The 17,888-nt window shown below is 50.5% G+C and overlaps 1 protein-coding gene across 1 annotated transcript in view; it reads left to right on the forward strand.

Moving 5' to 3' along the window:
• LOC119446230 (mucin-19) overlaps positions 1-17,888 on the forward strand; it is a 463,166-nt gene that overhangs the window by 369,199 nt on the left and 76,079 nt on the right. The window contains exon 5 of the mRNA XM_037710600.2: positions 5,646-6,105. Within this exon, the coding sequence (XP_037566528.1) occupies positions 5,646-6,105 (460 nt within the window). The remainder of the gene's footprint in view (positions 1-5,645; positions 6,106-17,888) is intronic.

Genomic DNA, 17,888 nt, shown 5'->3' on the forward strand with positions numbered 1-17,888 from the left:
TCCGCGGTGGCGGTGAAGTCCGCGTGGGCGCCCACAATCGTTTACGCGCCTCTAGATAATTACACGCGAAGACGCATGCCATACACGCGTCCGGCTGGAGTATCTACACTAGCCAGTCTTTATATAAGTTGACCAGGAATGAACAAAAAAGAAAAAAATGGCGGGGGCAGTATATAGGGGGTGAGAGAGGTGTTGGTGTCTCGCGGATTCGCTTCCGCTTTCCGCCGGATGCCTGCCCTTTTCGGAAGCGTCTATACGCGTGACGTGAACCACCCTGTATAGGCAGGCAGGATGCGTGAACAGGCACGCATAGTAGTGAGACGAGATGATGTGAGCTATTCTACGGCGCGCACTTAGGTTGTTTTCGAGCGATGGAAAGAAAAAAAAAGTATTTTCGAAGATAAAACGGAAAAAGAAAGGGCGATTAGGTGGCAGTGACTCGACTTCCGTACGCACCCGCGCGCGGCAGCTGATTGACGGACAGCGAGCAACAGCGCGTCCGCGACTTACGACGGAGGTGGCGCGGGAAGTGACGGCGAAGGAAAGTGTCGGGGCACTGCGGGGGGTTTCCCGAAAATTGCTTTCGGAAGTTCGTCACACCAGCTTGGTATCCACTGTTATGTTCTCATAGTCTTCGTTTTCGATCTTTCTTGGTTGGTTTGTTGTTTGCGGAAAACTGAAACGCGAGGGAGAACTCGAGCTGCCCAATGCATGCCTTCTTCAACGTTGGAGCATCACTTTCTTTTTTTTCTTTTTAAAATTTGTTCATAGGTGTTTACGTGTAGAGAAAGAAAATAATGCGATGAACAACTCACATGTGGTCGAAGCTTTTTTTCCAGAAGTCCTTGGTCGCGGCTAATTGATTCGCCTGATGGGCGGAAGAAAGGCAGGTCGTCCACCTATATCGGTAGCACTTGCAAGAGGAGGCTTCGAGAGCGTCGACACCCGTGAACTTGGGAGGCTTGAGCGATCGTTGACTCCTGTCTCCGGGGTGTGAGCGTTCGACCTCGTCCTTATGAAGGCGGCAACGTCCGCGTTGGGCATCCTGAAGAATTATTTTCAGCGCGAAGCACGTCCTGGCGACTTAAGGGGGTTGCTGCGCATATCCATATACACGGTGTTTCAGAGAATGCGTTTGAAATTCCTTAAATATATAGAAAAGGCGCGATAATTAAGCAATTTTCGCTGTATTGTTTTTACCGCAGAGGCATACCTGTTAAATTGACCCGAGGTAGTAATTAGACAAGTAATTATGCAAATTATACTAATTAACTCTTTTACCAGAAAGAGTAGGGGACAATTGATATATAGTGCAAGACTTGAAGCCCGTCATCCGAGGAGTTCATAACCGGTTCCAGACATGCAAAAATCTGACGCCGCTTATTTCTGCAGCGTGTAGTAGATTCCCGACCAATTTTGCATCAAAGAAAAAAAGCAAGAAAAAGACGAAACCGAAGTGCCGAAGAGTGCCGCTGTCACGGGCTTCGCAGACGCCCATAATGTAACGTTGACGCCTCTCCGACGGTTGGCGTGAACGGAACGTCTTTGATAAGCCTTGATATAGCACGCTTCAGGCTTGCCTTCAACTATCGCATTTTCTATGTTTTAGGAGTTTCGAACGCACTTTCTTAAACACCCTGTATACCATAGCCGTAACGTCACGTACTTTGATCGCATAGACGGGTCTACGGAATTAGCAGATGCCTATTACAGGCGGCACCTGCAGCTTAAAGGCGATCGATTACCGACGAGAACAGAGATATGCAAGGACAACGTTGTCATGTTGTTTTGGGATTTTGTTCGTATTTGTGGTGTAAAGGGTTCAGAGAGAGAGGAAGAAAGAGAGAAGGCAGATATTGTGTCCGAAAAACTATATACAGCCGTAACAACTTATATAGTTCTAGCTCAGCTGATCGTGCACGAAGACGATACTTGCGTTAGTGCAATTCCTGCGGACACGTCAGAGTTCATCGGTACATCGGTTCAAAGCGCAGCGCCAGGAAATAACCTGCAGTACAAACACCCTGAAGGGGTATAACCCTTTGTTATATACCATAATATACCCGTGCACAGTTGTATAGCGTTGAGCAAGGAGCTATACACAGAGGCCGCAAACAGGAACACGTTATTCCAACGTGATTTATATGCCACTCGTGTCCGCGGCATTAATAAACACTGGTAGCCGCTATAAACAACACCTGCTCCCTTTTGTTGCGTTCTTTACCGAGCTCGTCGGAGATAAGCTTAACGCGCCGATCTGATGGGACTTCGCATTCTTCGATCTTTTATCGCCACGGTTGGGCTGGCTCACGACGATCGTGCTTGCCTTATTAGGCGGAACACGCGGTTGACCAAGATTGGAACGTTAATCTCCTGAGCCTGCATGCAGTGTACACGTATAGGTATACATACGCTACACACGCGCTTTACAAAAGTTTTATTGTTATAACACAATGCACGTGTACAACAACAACAACCATGCAGGTGCTCCATGCCAGCCCTTTCAAAAGGCGTGAGCCAATCCAGCGGCGAGCGAGCGGCACTTCGTGACCAATCGACGGCGTGTGCGTCGGATTACGCCGTACCAAAATCGATCTCGGTTTTATTGTGGGCGTGCGCGGGTTCAAATCCGTGGCGCGAGTTAGCGAGTTGACGCTCGGGTGTATCGGTTGCACTATATATAGTTTCGATGCATGCCTGTAGCCGCGCGATAGTCAAAGCGGTGTCCTCGACGTTGTTCTAATATAATGCCCCCCCCCCCCCCCCTTTATATATACTCGTGTGAAGGCGGTTGAGAATGCTCGGGCGATTGGATTGGCTTTCTTTCTTCTTTGTTAGCTTTTAATGTTTACAACTTGATTTGGTAGTGAAGGGTCTCTTAGGTATAAGAACAATCAGAACAATTAAAATCTGGGGCTCGATTTCAATCTGCCACTGCGGCGTGCATGCCGTATTTGTGTTACTCCAATGCATGTTGACTGTATAAAACGCTCGATCTCTCTCGAAAGATTGAACGCTTGACAAGCATCTTGAAGTCGGAGCGATATATTGAGCGCTGCGTGGTTCTAAATTTAAATTCATTTGTACCACCTCCACATTTCGTACTTCTACTTTTCTTTTTTCTTTTATTTCTTTTTAACGCTCTGATTTAGAATGTGCTCAATGATCGATTGTTTATTCTTCTTCTGTTTTTGTTTTTGTTTTGCACCTTCGAAGTCTAATAGGCAAATGCAGTTGGCCGCAACCCAGGCACTTCTGCGTAGTGGTGTCTGCACAAGCTGCGCAATTTCGGTTATGCTCACTTAAGTTCATTAGAACATCGTGACTTATCACGTAAACAAAACTGAGTGCAAAGAAGTGAAGCATATTTTAAATGCTGGATAATATTTTTGCCTCAAGATCCACGGATGCATAATGCAGTAACCTCGTGGTGTTTCTGCTGACTGCGTTAAGGTGCATGCTTGTAAATGAAGGGGACAAACAAGCAAACGCATACAATATCTCGCAGCTTATTCTTCGCCTTTAGGCAGTCTGAAAAAAATTCAAAGCTGGGAGAAGAAAAAAAAAACAAGGGAGATTTTGAAGTATTCATGCCGTAGTACATTATACTCATGACAGCGGAGATAGCTGCATATAACGGCGATAATGATATGTGTAAGATCATTCGCGCTCATCATCTTATCAACCGTCATCACTTTTTGTGTGTCGAGGGTGACGACAGCACCGCCGCCACTTCGGGACGTCACATTTTGTAGTTGCTCCGCAAAGCGAAGTAGCACCCATGCATATCAGCTCCGGAATATGTGTTGACACATATTCACGTAAAAAGTGCTTAGTAAGCTATATATACTACATAATGTCTTTAAAATAATTTCTCTATTCAAGAACATGCGCGTTACTTAAAATTCGTAAATCAATATTTCATTGGCCGGAAGGCCCTCATGGCGAAATGATCAGAGGAAGTGCCGGTTAGTTCCAACTGTATACTTCCTTCTTGTAGGTTGAAATCCCTGTAAAAATTCGGCGTATATTTATTATGCCTGGAGTGGTAATGTTCAATTTTCGATGGTATAACTCCGACCGCATGTGCCCAACCGAACGGCTCGCAAACGCTTAACCACAAGCGTTTCTCGCTTTTCTTCCCTTGTCTGGAACAGCTGTCAAATTAGTTTCTGTCTTCAAGCAATATAGGATAAGTAAGAGCGGGAAGGTGTCAATGTATCGTGCTAGGATATCTGTTAGCAAAAACAAAATTTATCCTCAGATTCTGGTACTTCTAGAATGCTGCGCGTATCATTCCTCAGCGACCGTGCGGATGCGTTTAAATGGGCGTCCGTCGCGCTCCATTCCTCGTCACGACGCCGCTTCGAATTGATTGGCGTTTGCATGCGAGCCGACGACTGCGGGAGGTCGAACACTTCGGCGGCCAGAGTAGGTGCCCGCTCTGACAAACAATTTCTGAGGCGGCAAAATATGACGCCCGAACCGCGCACAATAGGCGGCGGCGCACACACACGCGAAGCCGCACAGATGCCCCCCTTCGAATTCATTTTCCTCGCGCCCGGGAGGCCGGTGGTGTTATCCGAGGGAACGAGCGAGCGAGCGGGAGCGCTTCGCCGAGGCGACGAGCTCGGCAGCCGCGGAGTAGCGGCGGCAGCCGCAAGAAGCGAACAGGTGAAGATGCTATCGGGCCGAGAAGGAGACGGCGGCGGGAGCGATTCCTTCTTCCCTGACGCCTATCTGGCGGCGGACCGTCCCGCGGCGAACGCAAAGCCACGCCTTCTTGCGCAGCGAGGGAGGCAGCTCCGTACGGCGAGCGGCGAGCGATAAGCGACGCAAACACAAAAGGCGGGGGGACGGCGGGTGGGGGGCGAGCGCGCGAGGAGCGGTCAAGGAAGCGAACTCAAAACCGAAACTCCTCCCCTGCTTCTCCGTCGTCGTTTGGAGGAGGCTCGCTCTTCCTCCTCCTCGCGACAGCTGAGGAGAAGTGATCGCGAGCGCCTCTTGCTCTTCATCGCGCGCGCGCGCGCCCGCTCGTGCGCCTACCTCGTCGCACGCAAATCTTCGTCCCCTCTCCCGCTCTCAACGCTCTCCCCGATACCGCCGCAACTACCTCAGCAGCGGCGTCCGGCTTTAACGCGCGCTTGTCCCCCCAGATGGAGCGACCTGTGCATTTTGTTCTCAGCGGCCGGCGGGCGCATGCGTGAGGAGGTGCGTGCTTTGGGTCGCCGCAGCGCCGCCGCCGCCGTCGCCGCTCTTCTTCCCGACTCGCAAAGCGTAGCCTGGCCGCCGTGCGGACCAGAGAGAAACGCGTCGATCCACCGAGGTGCGCTTCGCGTCGCACCGGTCTCCTCAGCGCGCGCGCACGCTCCGTGTGTCGCGCTCCCAGTGCTCCAGTAGTGCGCCGCGCTCTGTTTCAGTTTCGGTTTTGCGCGCGCGCGCGTGCGGGCCCTGTGCGTATTCTCGGCTGCGCGTCGCTCGACGTCGTCGAACGTCGCCGGGAACGCTCGCTGCCTGCTCTGCTCTCCCTCGTTAGTGCCACCGGCTGGTGTCCCCATGTGTGATCGTTGGTGTGCTGTCGTTCGTCGCCACGCTGGTGGCTGTGCGTGTGGTCGCTCACCGGTGCATGGCTAACTTCTCCACAGACAAACCGGCGGCGGCGAGCAGCGGCGCGACGAGCAACGGCGGTGTCGTGGGTGTCGGTCCGGCGGCCGGCGTGACGACGGCGAGCCGACGCAAGCGGTCGTCGGCGGCTGCGTCGCAGCTCCTCCCGGTCAACGGGACGGCGCTGCTGACGCACCCGGCCAGCGACATCAAGGTGGAGAGGCTGTCGCCCGAGTCGGACACGGCGTCGCCACAGTCTTCACCGTCTCCGGCGCGGGTCTTCCCGCCCGGACTCGGTTTCGTGTTGGGCCTGCGGCCGGGCCTCGTGCCGGGACACCCGTTCCCACCGGGAGTCATCGCGGCGGCCGCCGCACAGGCTGCCGTCGACAGGCAGACGCTGGCCGCGCCGGCGCTCAAGCAGGTGGAGATGATGACGAGGAACTACTCGGACTTCATGAGGTCGCTTGCTGCCAAGTACAACAACCCGACCGGACAGGACGGGTGAGTGCCACTTGTTCTGTTCTTAGTTGTGCCTGTGACGACTGTGCATGGAGCGTGTGTCGCTCGCGTGGTTCTGCGTGACAGGCAGCAAGTGGTGATTAGCGTCCAGATTGAAGGCTACGCCTTAAACGGCAGTTATCACGATTATAGCGGCCGTCCGGTAAAGAAGTTTACTCGTAGAGAAGCCAATAGGGCACATGATTAGTGCTGAACGAAGCACCGTAAGTGGGTATAGTTGCCAACTACCGCTGTCGGTGCCTGTTGAGAATTTTCGTTTTAATCAGCATCGGGCGATTATGACTAACACGTTAGCCACGAGCGTGTATGATTGCGCATTTTGTACTTAGACATACGACAGAACGGAATGAGTACCGGTAGCGCATTAGTACTTGGCCTCGTGAAATCTCGCTTTGTAGCGTAAGGTGCATGATGGAAGCACAGCTTCCCTTTTGTCCAACAGCTTGTCTGAGATAGATGTAGTGCTGTGGTACACCTTAACGTTTAACGCAACGTTGTAAATAATCCTGTACCTTGAAAATGTGCCAATGTTACATTGGACACTAAATCCTAATGCCTAAACGGGCTCTACATATGCAACACCTTGGGAATGTGGCTGCAGATGTGCTATGAAAGGTTGAAATGATTACAAAAAACAACAAACCCACTGAAAAACAAGTAAAATGAAAGGGAAGTTTCCATTGTCACCGGTATTCTACCTTGCATCGTCAACACCGGTAACAGTTGGAACTAACCTATTGAGATAACGCGTGGTTTTTGTCGTAAATTTTTATTTGCTTCAGTAGAGTACAGCCACTGAGGACAACTGCGGTATTACGATGAAATCAATTCACTTTCGAGTGTGCCTTTTTAACGCGCTTAGTTGCAGTAGTTCTGCGTCTGCTAGGTTCCTAACGAAGGGCATGCGCAGCCGTATACACTTAGTCCGCTTACTCGATGTTCTCAGCGCGAAGAGAACGAGACGTTTAGAGTAGAGATATTCGTTCCGTGCGACGTCAGATAGCCGTACCTTTCATTGAACATTTATTGTTGGAACGTGTTTCTTGGATTGAGCACGTTAAACAGACATGACACTCACTCCGCGTTCAATACACTATAGAGCGATGATATATTGCAGGATTGACAAGAGTGGAGCAATTGCTACCTTGAAGTAATGGAACCACCGCTGTCCACTACTTACTTCTGTAATACTATAGACGTTTTAAGTGATGTTGCGACAGAACAACTCGGCTTCGCTGTTAACAATTAAGGCTTTATTTCTTATATGCTACGGTGAAAAAAAAAAAAAGAAGTTGACGCTTCAGATTTGTGTGTTTATTTTATATGTTCCTTGACCGTGAACGCACAGCGCCGCAAATGCGCGTGTATGGATTACGCTTCTATTCACTGCAGAAAGTAATTTCTTGCTGCCTAACAACGGCTATACGCTTACTAACATCGCACTCGTGTTTCACCGTATTTCTTAAACATCCTTACGACGCTCAACGGCACTGCGTTACGCTTCGGTTAACTGGTTATGAGAAACAAACATTCACCTGACGATCTACGTTAAGTTTTATTATAAAGCGTAATTATAAACTTTCTGGCCCCTGTCGCACGTTTAAAGTCTATGGCGGAACTATCTTGAAGGAACTATCTATATTGATATATTATATACTGAAGGAACTATCTCTATTTTGACAGCGAAGTTAACAGATACAGAACGAAGAGAAACCACTGCAGAAGGTTTTGTGCCCGTACTCTGCACGAACAAACTTTATACAAAACACATATATTACAAACACGCAAGGTGCTGTAAAGAAACCAGTGAACGTTACACATTCCTTTATCTGCGCGAATGACCAGCGGCGTCAAAATGTTACCTACTGCAGAAACATTACAACGACTGCTATTGTCTCTAGATTTGTAGCCAGGATTCTATAATCGATCTGACGAAGCTCGGAAAGATTTTGCGCGATAGACATAGTACCTTCCCGAATAGATTTCAACGTTCGAGCCTTCGATGCCCGTCCGAGCCAAGAGCTTAACCTTTATCGCAGTCAATGAACCTCAATGAGGGCAGTATTAACGGCTAGAAAGAGAAACGTGCAATGGATGGCTAAATCACGATGTTAGTTGTTTACCTTACTCTACCCGCTAGTTTTAAAGACAGCTGTCCTTGATTCATGCTGAAATAGCGTACACTAAGCACACGTACTACGAGAAACGACAGCGTTACGTATATAGCGCGTGTTTCGTGCGCGCTGTTTCAGCATGAATAAATGCCAATTTGTCTAAAAGGCCGTTCTTTTACACGTTTACGTGCGTTCGTTTCAGAGCGTAGTGCAGCATATCCGCCCATAAAGCGCAGCTATCACTTGGGTGCTCTTTTCAGTGCCTGGATAGATTCGCCGCATTGACACTCTAGAGATTCTCTAGAGTGTATAGCGCTCTGTATAGAGTGCTTATAGACATGATTTTCGCCTGCAAGTACACCGCGTAAGCAGCTATGCCGAAGCTATAGAGGTTGGTTGTTCGATTCGCAATCCCAGCGAAAGTATTCCGAGCAGAATGCAAAAACAACTCGCCCTCTGATATTTATATGCACGTTACGAGTATGTAACTACACATACGATCAAAAAATCCTCAGCCCTCCGGTGTACACAACATCCGGTGTCACTATTAGCACAAATGGCATTCTATGTCATCACACCGCAGATAGTGGTTGTGGCCGTGCATAAAATCGGCCATCAAACACCCCCCATTGCGCTCACAACAGGGAAATTGATTTCGAACAGTCCTTCCCGCGTAGAAGAAACGTCATCCGGATCGAAGAACCTCGCCCTGTGTAACTCAAGAAAATTAAATGTACGAGACAGATCAGGCTTCGAACGATGAACAGTGATCGTTACCATTGAAGGCAGTGCGCTACAATACGCGCGAGGTGACTCCAGCAGGAACGTTTTGCGGTCACCCAAGAACAGTAAAGATTTAAGTTCGACTTTCACACCGCCTCTAGTCTTATGAATGCGGGGGCCGCCGTTGAAATTGAATTTGCATATGTGTGGGCCCGCTAAATAACACAACCAAAGCTATGAAAAGGAGATTACATCGCAGTGCTATGCGCAATAAGTACTGATCAACTGCTTTAGTCTAATATTCGATAAACAGCTGACAAACACTTCTCTCGTCATGTAACAAACAAAGCGTTCATCGATTCAGAACATGAGGAAATGCAGTCGACATCGCAGTCTCTCGCTGAGCAAGGAAAGGAAGTCGAATAGCTAGCCGCCTGACTTTTACTGTATAGTTCATCATGGCGCGACCGGTCAATATCGCAGCAGCCCACGCGGTGACAGGCAGCGCGAGGCAGCTGCGCTCGAGCTGACCCCCTCAGCGGTCGAACCGCGCGCTCGTCGCAAAAAAAAGGACACGCTTCACGCTCTCCGCCCGCTGTCCATACTATCTAGCATGACTTCGGCGCCAGGCTCTCTCAAACCCATCGCACGCGCGATTTGTATACGCGCACCGTACGCCGTACTACGCCACCTCCCCCCCAACCACCCCTTCGCCAGCGTCGCGTCCAAATGCGATAAGCGACGACGACTGCAGCGGGCCGACTGTGACGCGAGCGCGGAATCCATCCACGCACGCGCGGGCGGGCAGGCAGGGCAGGCAGTATAGTTCCACGCATCAGAGCACTCACGCACATAGCCGCACAAAGACGCATACAAAACAGACAGACAAACGCTCGCGTTTTATATTTAGAGACAGCTGGGGAGGCTAGCTCCCAAAACAAAAGCGCGGTGGCGATCGGCGGCGTATGGTACACGTATACTGCGTACCTGCTGCAGAACGAAATATGCGTGAAGCTGGACTTAGGAGACGGGGGAGGGAGGGAGGAGAGGTAAGAAGCAGCTGAAGGAAGGAGGGGGAGGATGTCGCGGGGGGTTGGAGGGGGAACTTTTGAGCCCAGGGTACAAACAAACACAAATCGTCCGGCGCGCGTGCGTGCGTTACTGTATGAGCTAGGAATAAGGCCCTCGGAGAAAATTCGAACGCGTCTCGGCTGCCGTGCCCCTGTGCGCCGCCAATCCATAAAATTCGCATTCACTTTCGCTTCGCGAGAGCCGCGGTGCTGCTGCAGCAGAGCGTTGTGATGGTGGTGCGCTGTCTTTGCCTTTCGCCCCCCCCCCCCCCTCTTCGTTCTGTCTCTCTCTCCTCTCTCTCTTTCTATCTGTGCGCCTTGGCGGCCAGCAGTGAGCAGATGCGGCATGCCATGCCTGCCTTCCTTTTTGCAACCGTCGCCGCAGGCGCAAAAATCGATCCGAATGAGCCTCTTTTCTCTCTCTCCGAACAGAGACAGAAGCCGTTTCGTCCCCCCCCCCCCCCCCCTTTCTTTTTGTGTTTCCTCTCGCGAGAGCATTTTTCTCTTAGCACGAAAGCCGCGCGTACGTATGCAGCCGATGGCTGTGTACCTCGTATAGCGGTGGCGATGCCTGTTTTGTTTCTCGCTTGTGTCTCTCTTCTGACGCCAGGCGCGCAGCAACCAGCAGCAGCCCCCCTTTGGCCGCGGCTGCCACCACGCTTGCGCCTGGGCCTCCTCACCCCCTCGCTTGCCGCTTGCGTGTGTCCCTGTCTGTGTGCCCCGCATTTGGCGTATTATAATATAAGCCTTCCTTCGGTATATAGTATGGCCCGGTGCATTCGTTTTTCGCTCCCGCTTCGATGCCTTTGATTCTGCTGCTTGTTTTTTTCTCTTATACTTCGTCCTCCTTTCTACTTCTTCTTGTACTTCTCAAAACGCTCTCTCGTTCTGCTTCTGTGTAGCAGCAATAGCGCGAATATATGCAATTCACCCCGCGGCGCGTCACGACGCTTTTTCTGTCGCTCGCGTGCTTTGCGGAGAAAGGGCAAGAGTTCGATCGCCCAGGACTGTTATATGCGTGCGCGAGTAGCGTGCGACGCTGTTTCCAAACGGCGAGCCCTGGGCCCGGGCTTTACAGCGCTTGCTCGGCCGCTTTAGTTTTGTTGTTGTTGTTGTTGCCTTAAAACTTGGTTTTGTTTTCTTGAAAGAATGGAACTCGCTTCTAGCTGTCTCTTTCTTTTTTCTCATTCCTTTATTGCCCTCCTCCTGTTTCTCGTGAAATTCGGAGCGTTCCTCTTTCTCTTCCGTATATTAAGCTATATGCTTTCTAGCATTTGTCGTTTCCCGCCTTTCTTCCCTTTTTTTTTCTTTCTGTCCTTTGTTTCCCTTCATTTCCCACCATTACGGCCCTTTATGTCATTCCCTTTTCGTGACGCTGTGGCGCAACGCACTCCGGCATTAAACGAAGTGCGTATCGCTTGCACCGCGTATACAACGAGGTAGCTAATGCAGTCCGCCATGTTCTCTTTATTATTTTTTTTTCTTCGCATCGCGGTGTCCCTGATATTTATTAACTGCCTTGAGATGAAAAATGAGCAGATCGTTGTCTGTCACTCACTCATATAATTGGGAACATGGGCTTACCTCTTGCCTTCTTTTCATAATAGAACCTGTTTTGAGGCACGCCCGTAGTAGTGTTGTTTCATTCAACATACGCGGCTGGCGTGAGGATGTATTCAGGTGCATCAGACAGTGCGCATCTTGTAATGAGCGCAACCTTCTCCGCCGTTTTCCCCCTCCCTCTTTTTTGCTGTCTTAAATACCACTCGTAGTCGACATTCCGTAAGCTTGCCGAGGAGTATTTGATTATACGAATTACCTGAGCCCCACTTAAAAGAGCGATTGCCGATCTTATTTGACTGTCTGTTCTGTATGGCGCGTTTTGAACGGCACGCTATTTCGCGCACGTACGTATATATATGACGCGAACTTTTGGTCGCCGTGCACTTTGTCTATAGCGTTCTTCAATTCACGTATATAACGTACCCCCAATTGTCTCACCTGAATACCTGTCGCGAAGAAGGAAAGAGAGACAGACGAACAGAGAAAGCAAATAACGCAAGATGCAAAAGCGAGAATAAGGACAGCTTCAATTGCGACAACCACGCATTAGCGTGCACAGTAGTAACCCCTGTCGTGCCGTGGCGGGCGAACACGTCCAAGATTGCATACACGGGAAAAGGTTTGCGTGCCGCTGGCAATTACTACAGAAGCCTCTGCATCGCCGCATATGCAAGCATGCAGTGGTGTCGTCGACGGCAGTTTAGCGCAGAGTATACAGTAGAGCGTTCGTGCACTGTTGTCTGACAATAGTGGCGTCACCAGTGTCTGCTCCTCGCGTTTCGCTTTCTCGCTGTTTGCGTAACGGCCACTGTCCTCACACTTGCTGATGACCCGTGCATCTAACACCACTTCCTCTAATTCGCTCGTGGCGTGTTATAGAAACGATGAACGTTCTGCACGTCGCTTTGTGCATGCATGTGTGGTCCGCAACGTGGATGCATGCGGTCGAAAAGAAAACAATGCCGTGAAATGAGTGAGAACATGAAGGTCACTTTTAAGCGTATGTATATAGGCTGGTTTTTCGGATGGCATATTCCGGTTGTCGTTAGCGTGACGGGAATATATCTTACGACAGCGCGCGAAGGTACTTGAGAAAGGGGACCGGTCTGTCTATCGTGGGTCTGAGAGACAAGTGTGAATAGCGAATACGTACACATTTATCGCGTCTTATTGGAAGTTCCTTGTGAATGGAAATGATTCCGTGTGGTTTCCGTGTGAATCTTGTATATGCAAGCTATGCGCAGTGTATAAGGAATCCGCATTGTTTCTGCACGAGTAACACGGAAAACACGAGCTAAATTATTGGAATGTACAGGAACACGCTTCAGTATTTAGTTTCGGCTGCATATGCTGCGTGTTAAGATCATAATGTTGCCGATATTTTGCATAGATGTTCCATGCACCTGATAGCATCAACCTGTGGCTTTCGCTCGACTGCAGATGTAGAGCTTGTAAGTTCCTGCTACATTGGAAAAGGACTTGTCATATTCTGGTAGCTGTGTTACAGCTTGCGTCAAAAGCAGAACAGGGTTAATCTCTACCTTATTACTATTTATCTTTGTACGCCGCTCGGTTGTTGAGATAGGAAACTTGTGTATATACCTATTGACCACAGACGAATATGTATTTCGTTCACATGCTAGCGCATGGAGGAACAGCGGCACACGAAGACACAAAACCATACGCACGCGTTCGTTTCGTGCCTACATGCGTGCCTGCTCCTGCGTACGCTGTGCTCTATAGACCATCATGTAATATTAACAAGCCCATTCCGCTACACTGGTTTGCTAAGACGACTGCCCATCCGAGAGCTCTAATTGAAAGAAAACTAATAGGTCATTCCTACGGTATAGACCTACAATGTGGAGAGGATTTCTACTGCAGACTCGCCGTTGAGTTACATTTAGCGCCGGCCAAAATTCCCAGCAAAAAAAATAAGAGAGCAATCTGGGAAGCTGCAGGTGGTCTCCAGAAGGCCGTAGTCAAACGGTGCAGACCGCCTTTCCGGCGCGAACGCGATTCAGAGGGCCGGGGGGCCCGCGCGTTCAGAGGGAACCCGGCTCCATGCATCAGCGGCCGTTCCATCCGCAGCATCCACCAGAGAGCAAGAGAGAAAGACAGGCTTTTCGGAGATATGAGGCGCGGGCCTGGGGGCGCGAGCACGTATATATATGTACACCCGGCGCACATCTGCAGTGGGTGGAGGCAGTGACAGCAGGGCGCGAGAGTTTCGATTTGCGTTACCAATGGCAACGCAAAACGGGATAAAAAGCGAGAGCCAAGCTTCCCCCCCTCTCCGTTCCGTCACAGTGCGCTGTGCATACAGCCTGGAGAGCGACGACGACGACGACAATGCGTTTGTTTACTGGCGCCGAATGGCTCTCGGTGCATGAGTTATGCTGACGTCACGGTCTCATATCGATCTCTGGCACGCGCCCGACCTTATACGCCATCCGCTGCGAGCACACAAAGGGCGGCCATCCCTCACTTTCGCGCATCTAGCCGTATAGCTCCCTCCTGGACGGGCGTTCTTGTCCCTGCCTCCGCGCAAGGCGGCTTCTCCGCTCGGATCGTTCGTCGTCTCCGGTCGCGTGCGCTTCTTTGCTGACGACCTCGCGTTAGTGGTCGTCGCTGCGAGAACGGACGAAATACCGTTCTAGCGCAACTGATATAACGGAGAGTGTGGAAGCACAAACATATTATCGGCACTGAATAGAGTGATCCATTGCCTAATAATATTGAGTCACGTTCCTTGCGTCATGTTGGACGCGGAAATACTGCGGCGCCCCGGAAAAGGCCGTGGCAGCGATACACGTTCGTCTCGCAAATTAGTAACTTGCGTTTGTTACGATATCTCCGCGTTATTCGATCGGACGTTCTGCTGTTGTTTGCCTGACAAAGCGCAGCGTCTCCGTTGATTCGAGAAACCAGGCAGCTTGCGTATACCTGTCGGAAAGCCTCGTTTTGGGCTAATAATTCACGGAATCAATAACATATAATCTGGTGAAACCAAAGAGTCATTCAAGTCTGTATTGGTGTATGTGAGGTCAAAATTGCCACTTTCGAAGCATTTTCTTTTTACGTTTGCTTGTGAAATCTAGGTGTGGGTTCTGTTGTCACATTTATTATGCAATCCATCAGGTTTATACGCACTACCTCATAATGCTTGGTCAGGCCCTGCAAGAATACACGCACATCGAGGCCGTTGTTGGAGTGGGGCTTCCTTCTTCATTCGCATGGCTTCCTTGCGTTCGCCTTTGATCGTACCTTGATGGCACGATGTACTGTATATAGCCACACCATGGAAGTCTTGGAATCGGAGGTGACTTGCACACACACACAGTTGGTGATGACATTTCACATTTCTCAATCTGACGGCCATGGCTCTCTCACTCTTACATGCACACAAACGCACAGGCACCTCACACACACGCGCACACACACACACAAACACGCACACACATACATAGATACATACATACATGCACACAAACGCACACAAGCACAGATGTTGCGACGGGCACCTTACCCAGCACCGCGTCGGACGCAAATCTCGGCTCTCCGGGCGCATATGAACCAGCAAGCCGCGCAGGAATAATGCCCAATTAGTCCGCAGGAAAAAGAAAAGAGACGCCCGGACACTCCGCGAGAAAGAGTCTCCTGGCGGTTAGGCTTCGTCCCCCACCACCCCTTTGTGGCGGAGGTCGCATGTTTTTAGCCGCCGGGGGTGAGAGGGGGGTCGCGCCATCCATTGTTCTTCGCCGGGGGGGTCGCGTGAGCGGGGGTCGCCGTGTCGGCTTATAGCCTTGGCCTCCTGCCGTGAACCTGCGGTTGTTGCGCGGCCGCGGGTCAGAGGCGACCGTTCTGACTTGGAGATGAGACACCGGCAGCGGCAGCGCGCGCGCGCACGGGCGCTTCTCCTCATTGCGAGACGTTAGCACCGCGCGCGACCGCTGCGGGCCTCCTTTGCGGGCCGACGACGTCCGCCCTGCGCGCTACACACGCGTATACCGTCTCCGCGCGCTAGTAAAGCACGCCACATGTTTCGTGTTTCCGACGCTGCAGTGCCCAGGCATTGGTGCGCTCTTGAGATGATCATTAAATCCTTTCATTAAATCATTTTCTCTCTCTCTCTCTTGAGATGATCCTGCCCTACCGTCGCGGTTTTTATTCTTTTGTTCAGCTAGAAATCAACGTTGTAATCATGGTAAGAAGTAAGACCACTGATACTTTGCTTTTCCCGCCTAGCTACACTTCACAGAGAGACAAATGTGTTTTGCGTTTGTCCCCAAAAATGATGAGCAAAGGCTATCAGTCAGTTGACCTTCCGTCGCTACATTCTGTACTTCACGGAGCTTTTCCGAAACCGAAAATGGAAAAAGAAAAAAAAAAAAAAGCTGCTCATTCAATGTTGCCGGCGAATGTCCTTTCCACTACAGAGAACTCGCGCTTGTAACCGAACAAATGCGGTATACTCGTCCACAGACACGTACCTCATGCTGCTCATTGCTTGACCTGCCCCGCACCTTTTGTTTCTGTATTCTGATCTCGAAACCGGTGCCAGAGACGGGCATGTCGTCCTATGCACCGCGTGCGCTTATGAGAAACAAGAACACCACCAAAAAGTGTCAAACATACATAAACATCGTTGCGTTGCTCTATATATCACCTGTTCTTTGTCTCTGTTTTCCCTTCATTCTCACCGGCCGTAGTCGGCGTTTGATGCAAAGCGCGGCGCCCACCGTTCGTGCGCGATATATATATATATATATATATATATATATATATATATATATATATATATATGCGTACGCGAGACCTCTGCGGGCCGCGACCTCGTCATTTCAAATGTTCACCGTTGCGTTGCGTCAGCACACTGCGGCCGCCATCTCGCGTCGGCCCGCTGGACTAATAATCTTCATTCTTTCTCGAGCAGCGCCATTTTGCGCTCACTCGAGTGCAGAGAATGCGAGGTCGCAACCTGTGGCGCGCACATATAACGCCTTGTGGGTCTTGCGCAGGCCTGCTTGCTTGTGTGGTGTGCGTATGTGTGTGTGTACTCTATAGCTGTTCGCTGGCCGCGTGTTGAAGGATCTGCTGTCACCACTCGGCGGCGGCATGGCCTCTGGAAAGAGCGCGCCAGCTGCTCCTCTGCGGTATATAGGATAACCTGTCGCCGAAAATTGCGAGCCGTGACGGAGGCGATTGAGGTGTGCTTGTGCGTGTGTGTGTGTGTGTGCATGGGGCGTTGTTCCGAGGCGCTCGCCTGCATAGCATATGAGCTCACTGGAGAAGGCCACACTGTGGCTGTCGCCATTAGTGACCTACTCTGACCGGGTTTAGATGCAAACCGTATCAATTTAGAGGCGCTCGACGTGCGCTTGAACCGTTCCTCGCCTGACCTCCGGTTATCCAGGAGTCTGTCGTCGTTCTGAAGCGCCAACCACGCGCGGTATGCAAGTTGCTTGCGACGCGCGAACGTTGCCCATGTCGTCCAGCTTCGGCGTGTCTATTAGGTGCCGCGTGATAACCAATCCGTTACTGTGGCGAAGAATTGCGTGCAGCCAGAAATCCAATTCGTATGCACACCCAAGAGCAACAGTAAATCAGGTAAAACTGGCTAATTATTCCTTCATTAACTCAATCTTAATTCATTTGGCAGGAAGGGGATTAATTTCCTGCATGGTAAGTGAAGGCCAAGTCACCGGAAACGTCCAGGTGACATCGCCACTTAAACAACTCTCTTTACTGTCTCTGCAAACAGCAACGATGCAAATGAAATCATATTTTCAGCCGAGATTGAAGATTGCGCGATGCCACGCGATGCCACGGAGATACGGGGAAAATACGTTTCATATGGTTTCCACTTGTAGTCTAGTATGAAGCGCTCTCCGGAGAAATATCTCGATCTTGAGACCTTTCGATCTTGTATAATCTCTCCATCTTGTGTGTCCGGGTACTCCATGATTATCACAGTCTAACAATAGAGGCACGCAGCCTCGGCTTGACTTGGTGATTCTCTCTGTTCCGCAGTGCATATATGGCGCATGTTTCTTTAACCAGCACATGCAACCAGCCGAGCAAAATCATCCAACAATGCTTTCTGCGCATATAATCGACTCGCATGCCTCCGGCCCGCGTCTCTTTCCTCGATTGCGGCGCGCCTTTGAGATCGGATAGCCTTGAGGTAAAACGGCGTTAAGCACTTGCGCTCCATCTCCCTTTATCTATGGAAGACGATCTCCGAAGGTGACACATCGGGCCCTTGGCCTTTGCGACACCGCTCGCCCTGCAT

Source organism: Dermacentor silvarum, chromosome 3, assembly GCF_013339745.2.
Source record: "Dermacentor silvarum isolate Dsil-2018 chromosome 3, BIME_Dsil_1.4, whole genome shotgun sequence".
In the NCBI taxonomy this organism is placed as follows: Eukaryota; Metazoa; Arthropoda; class Arachnida; order Ixodida; family Ixodidae; genus Dermacentor; species Dermacentor silvarum.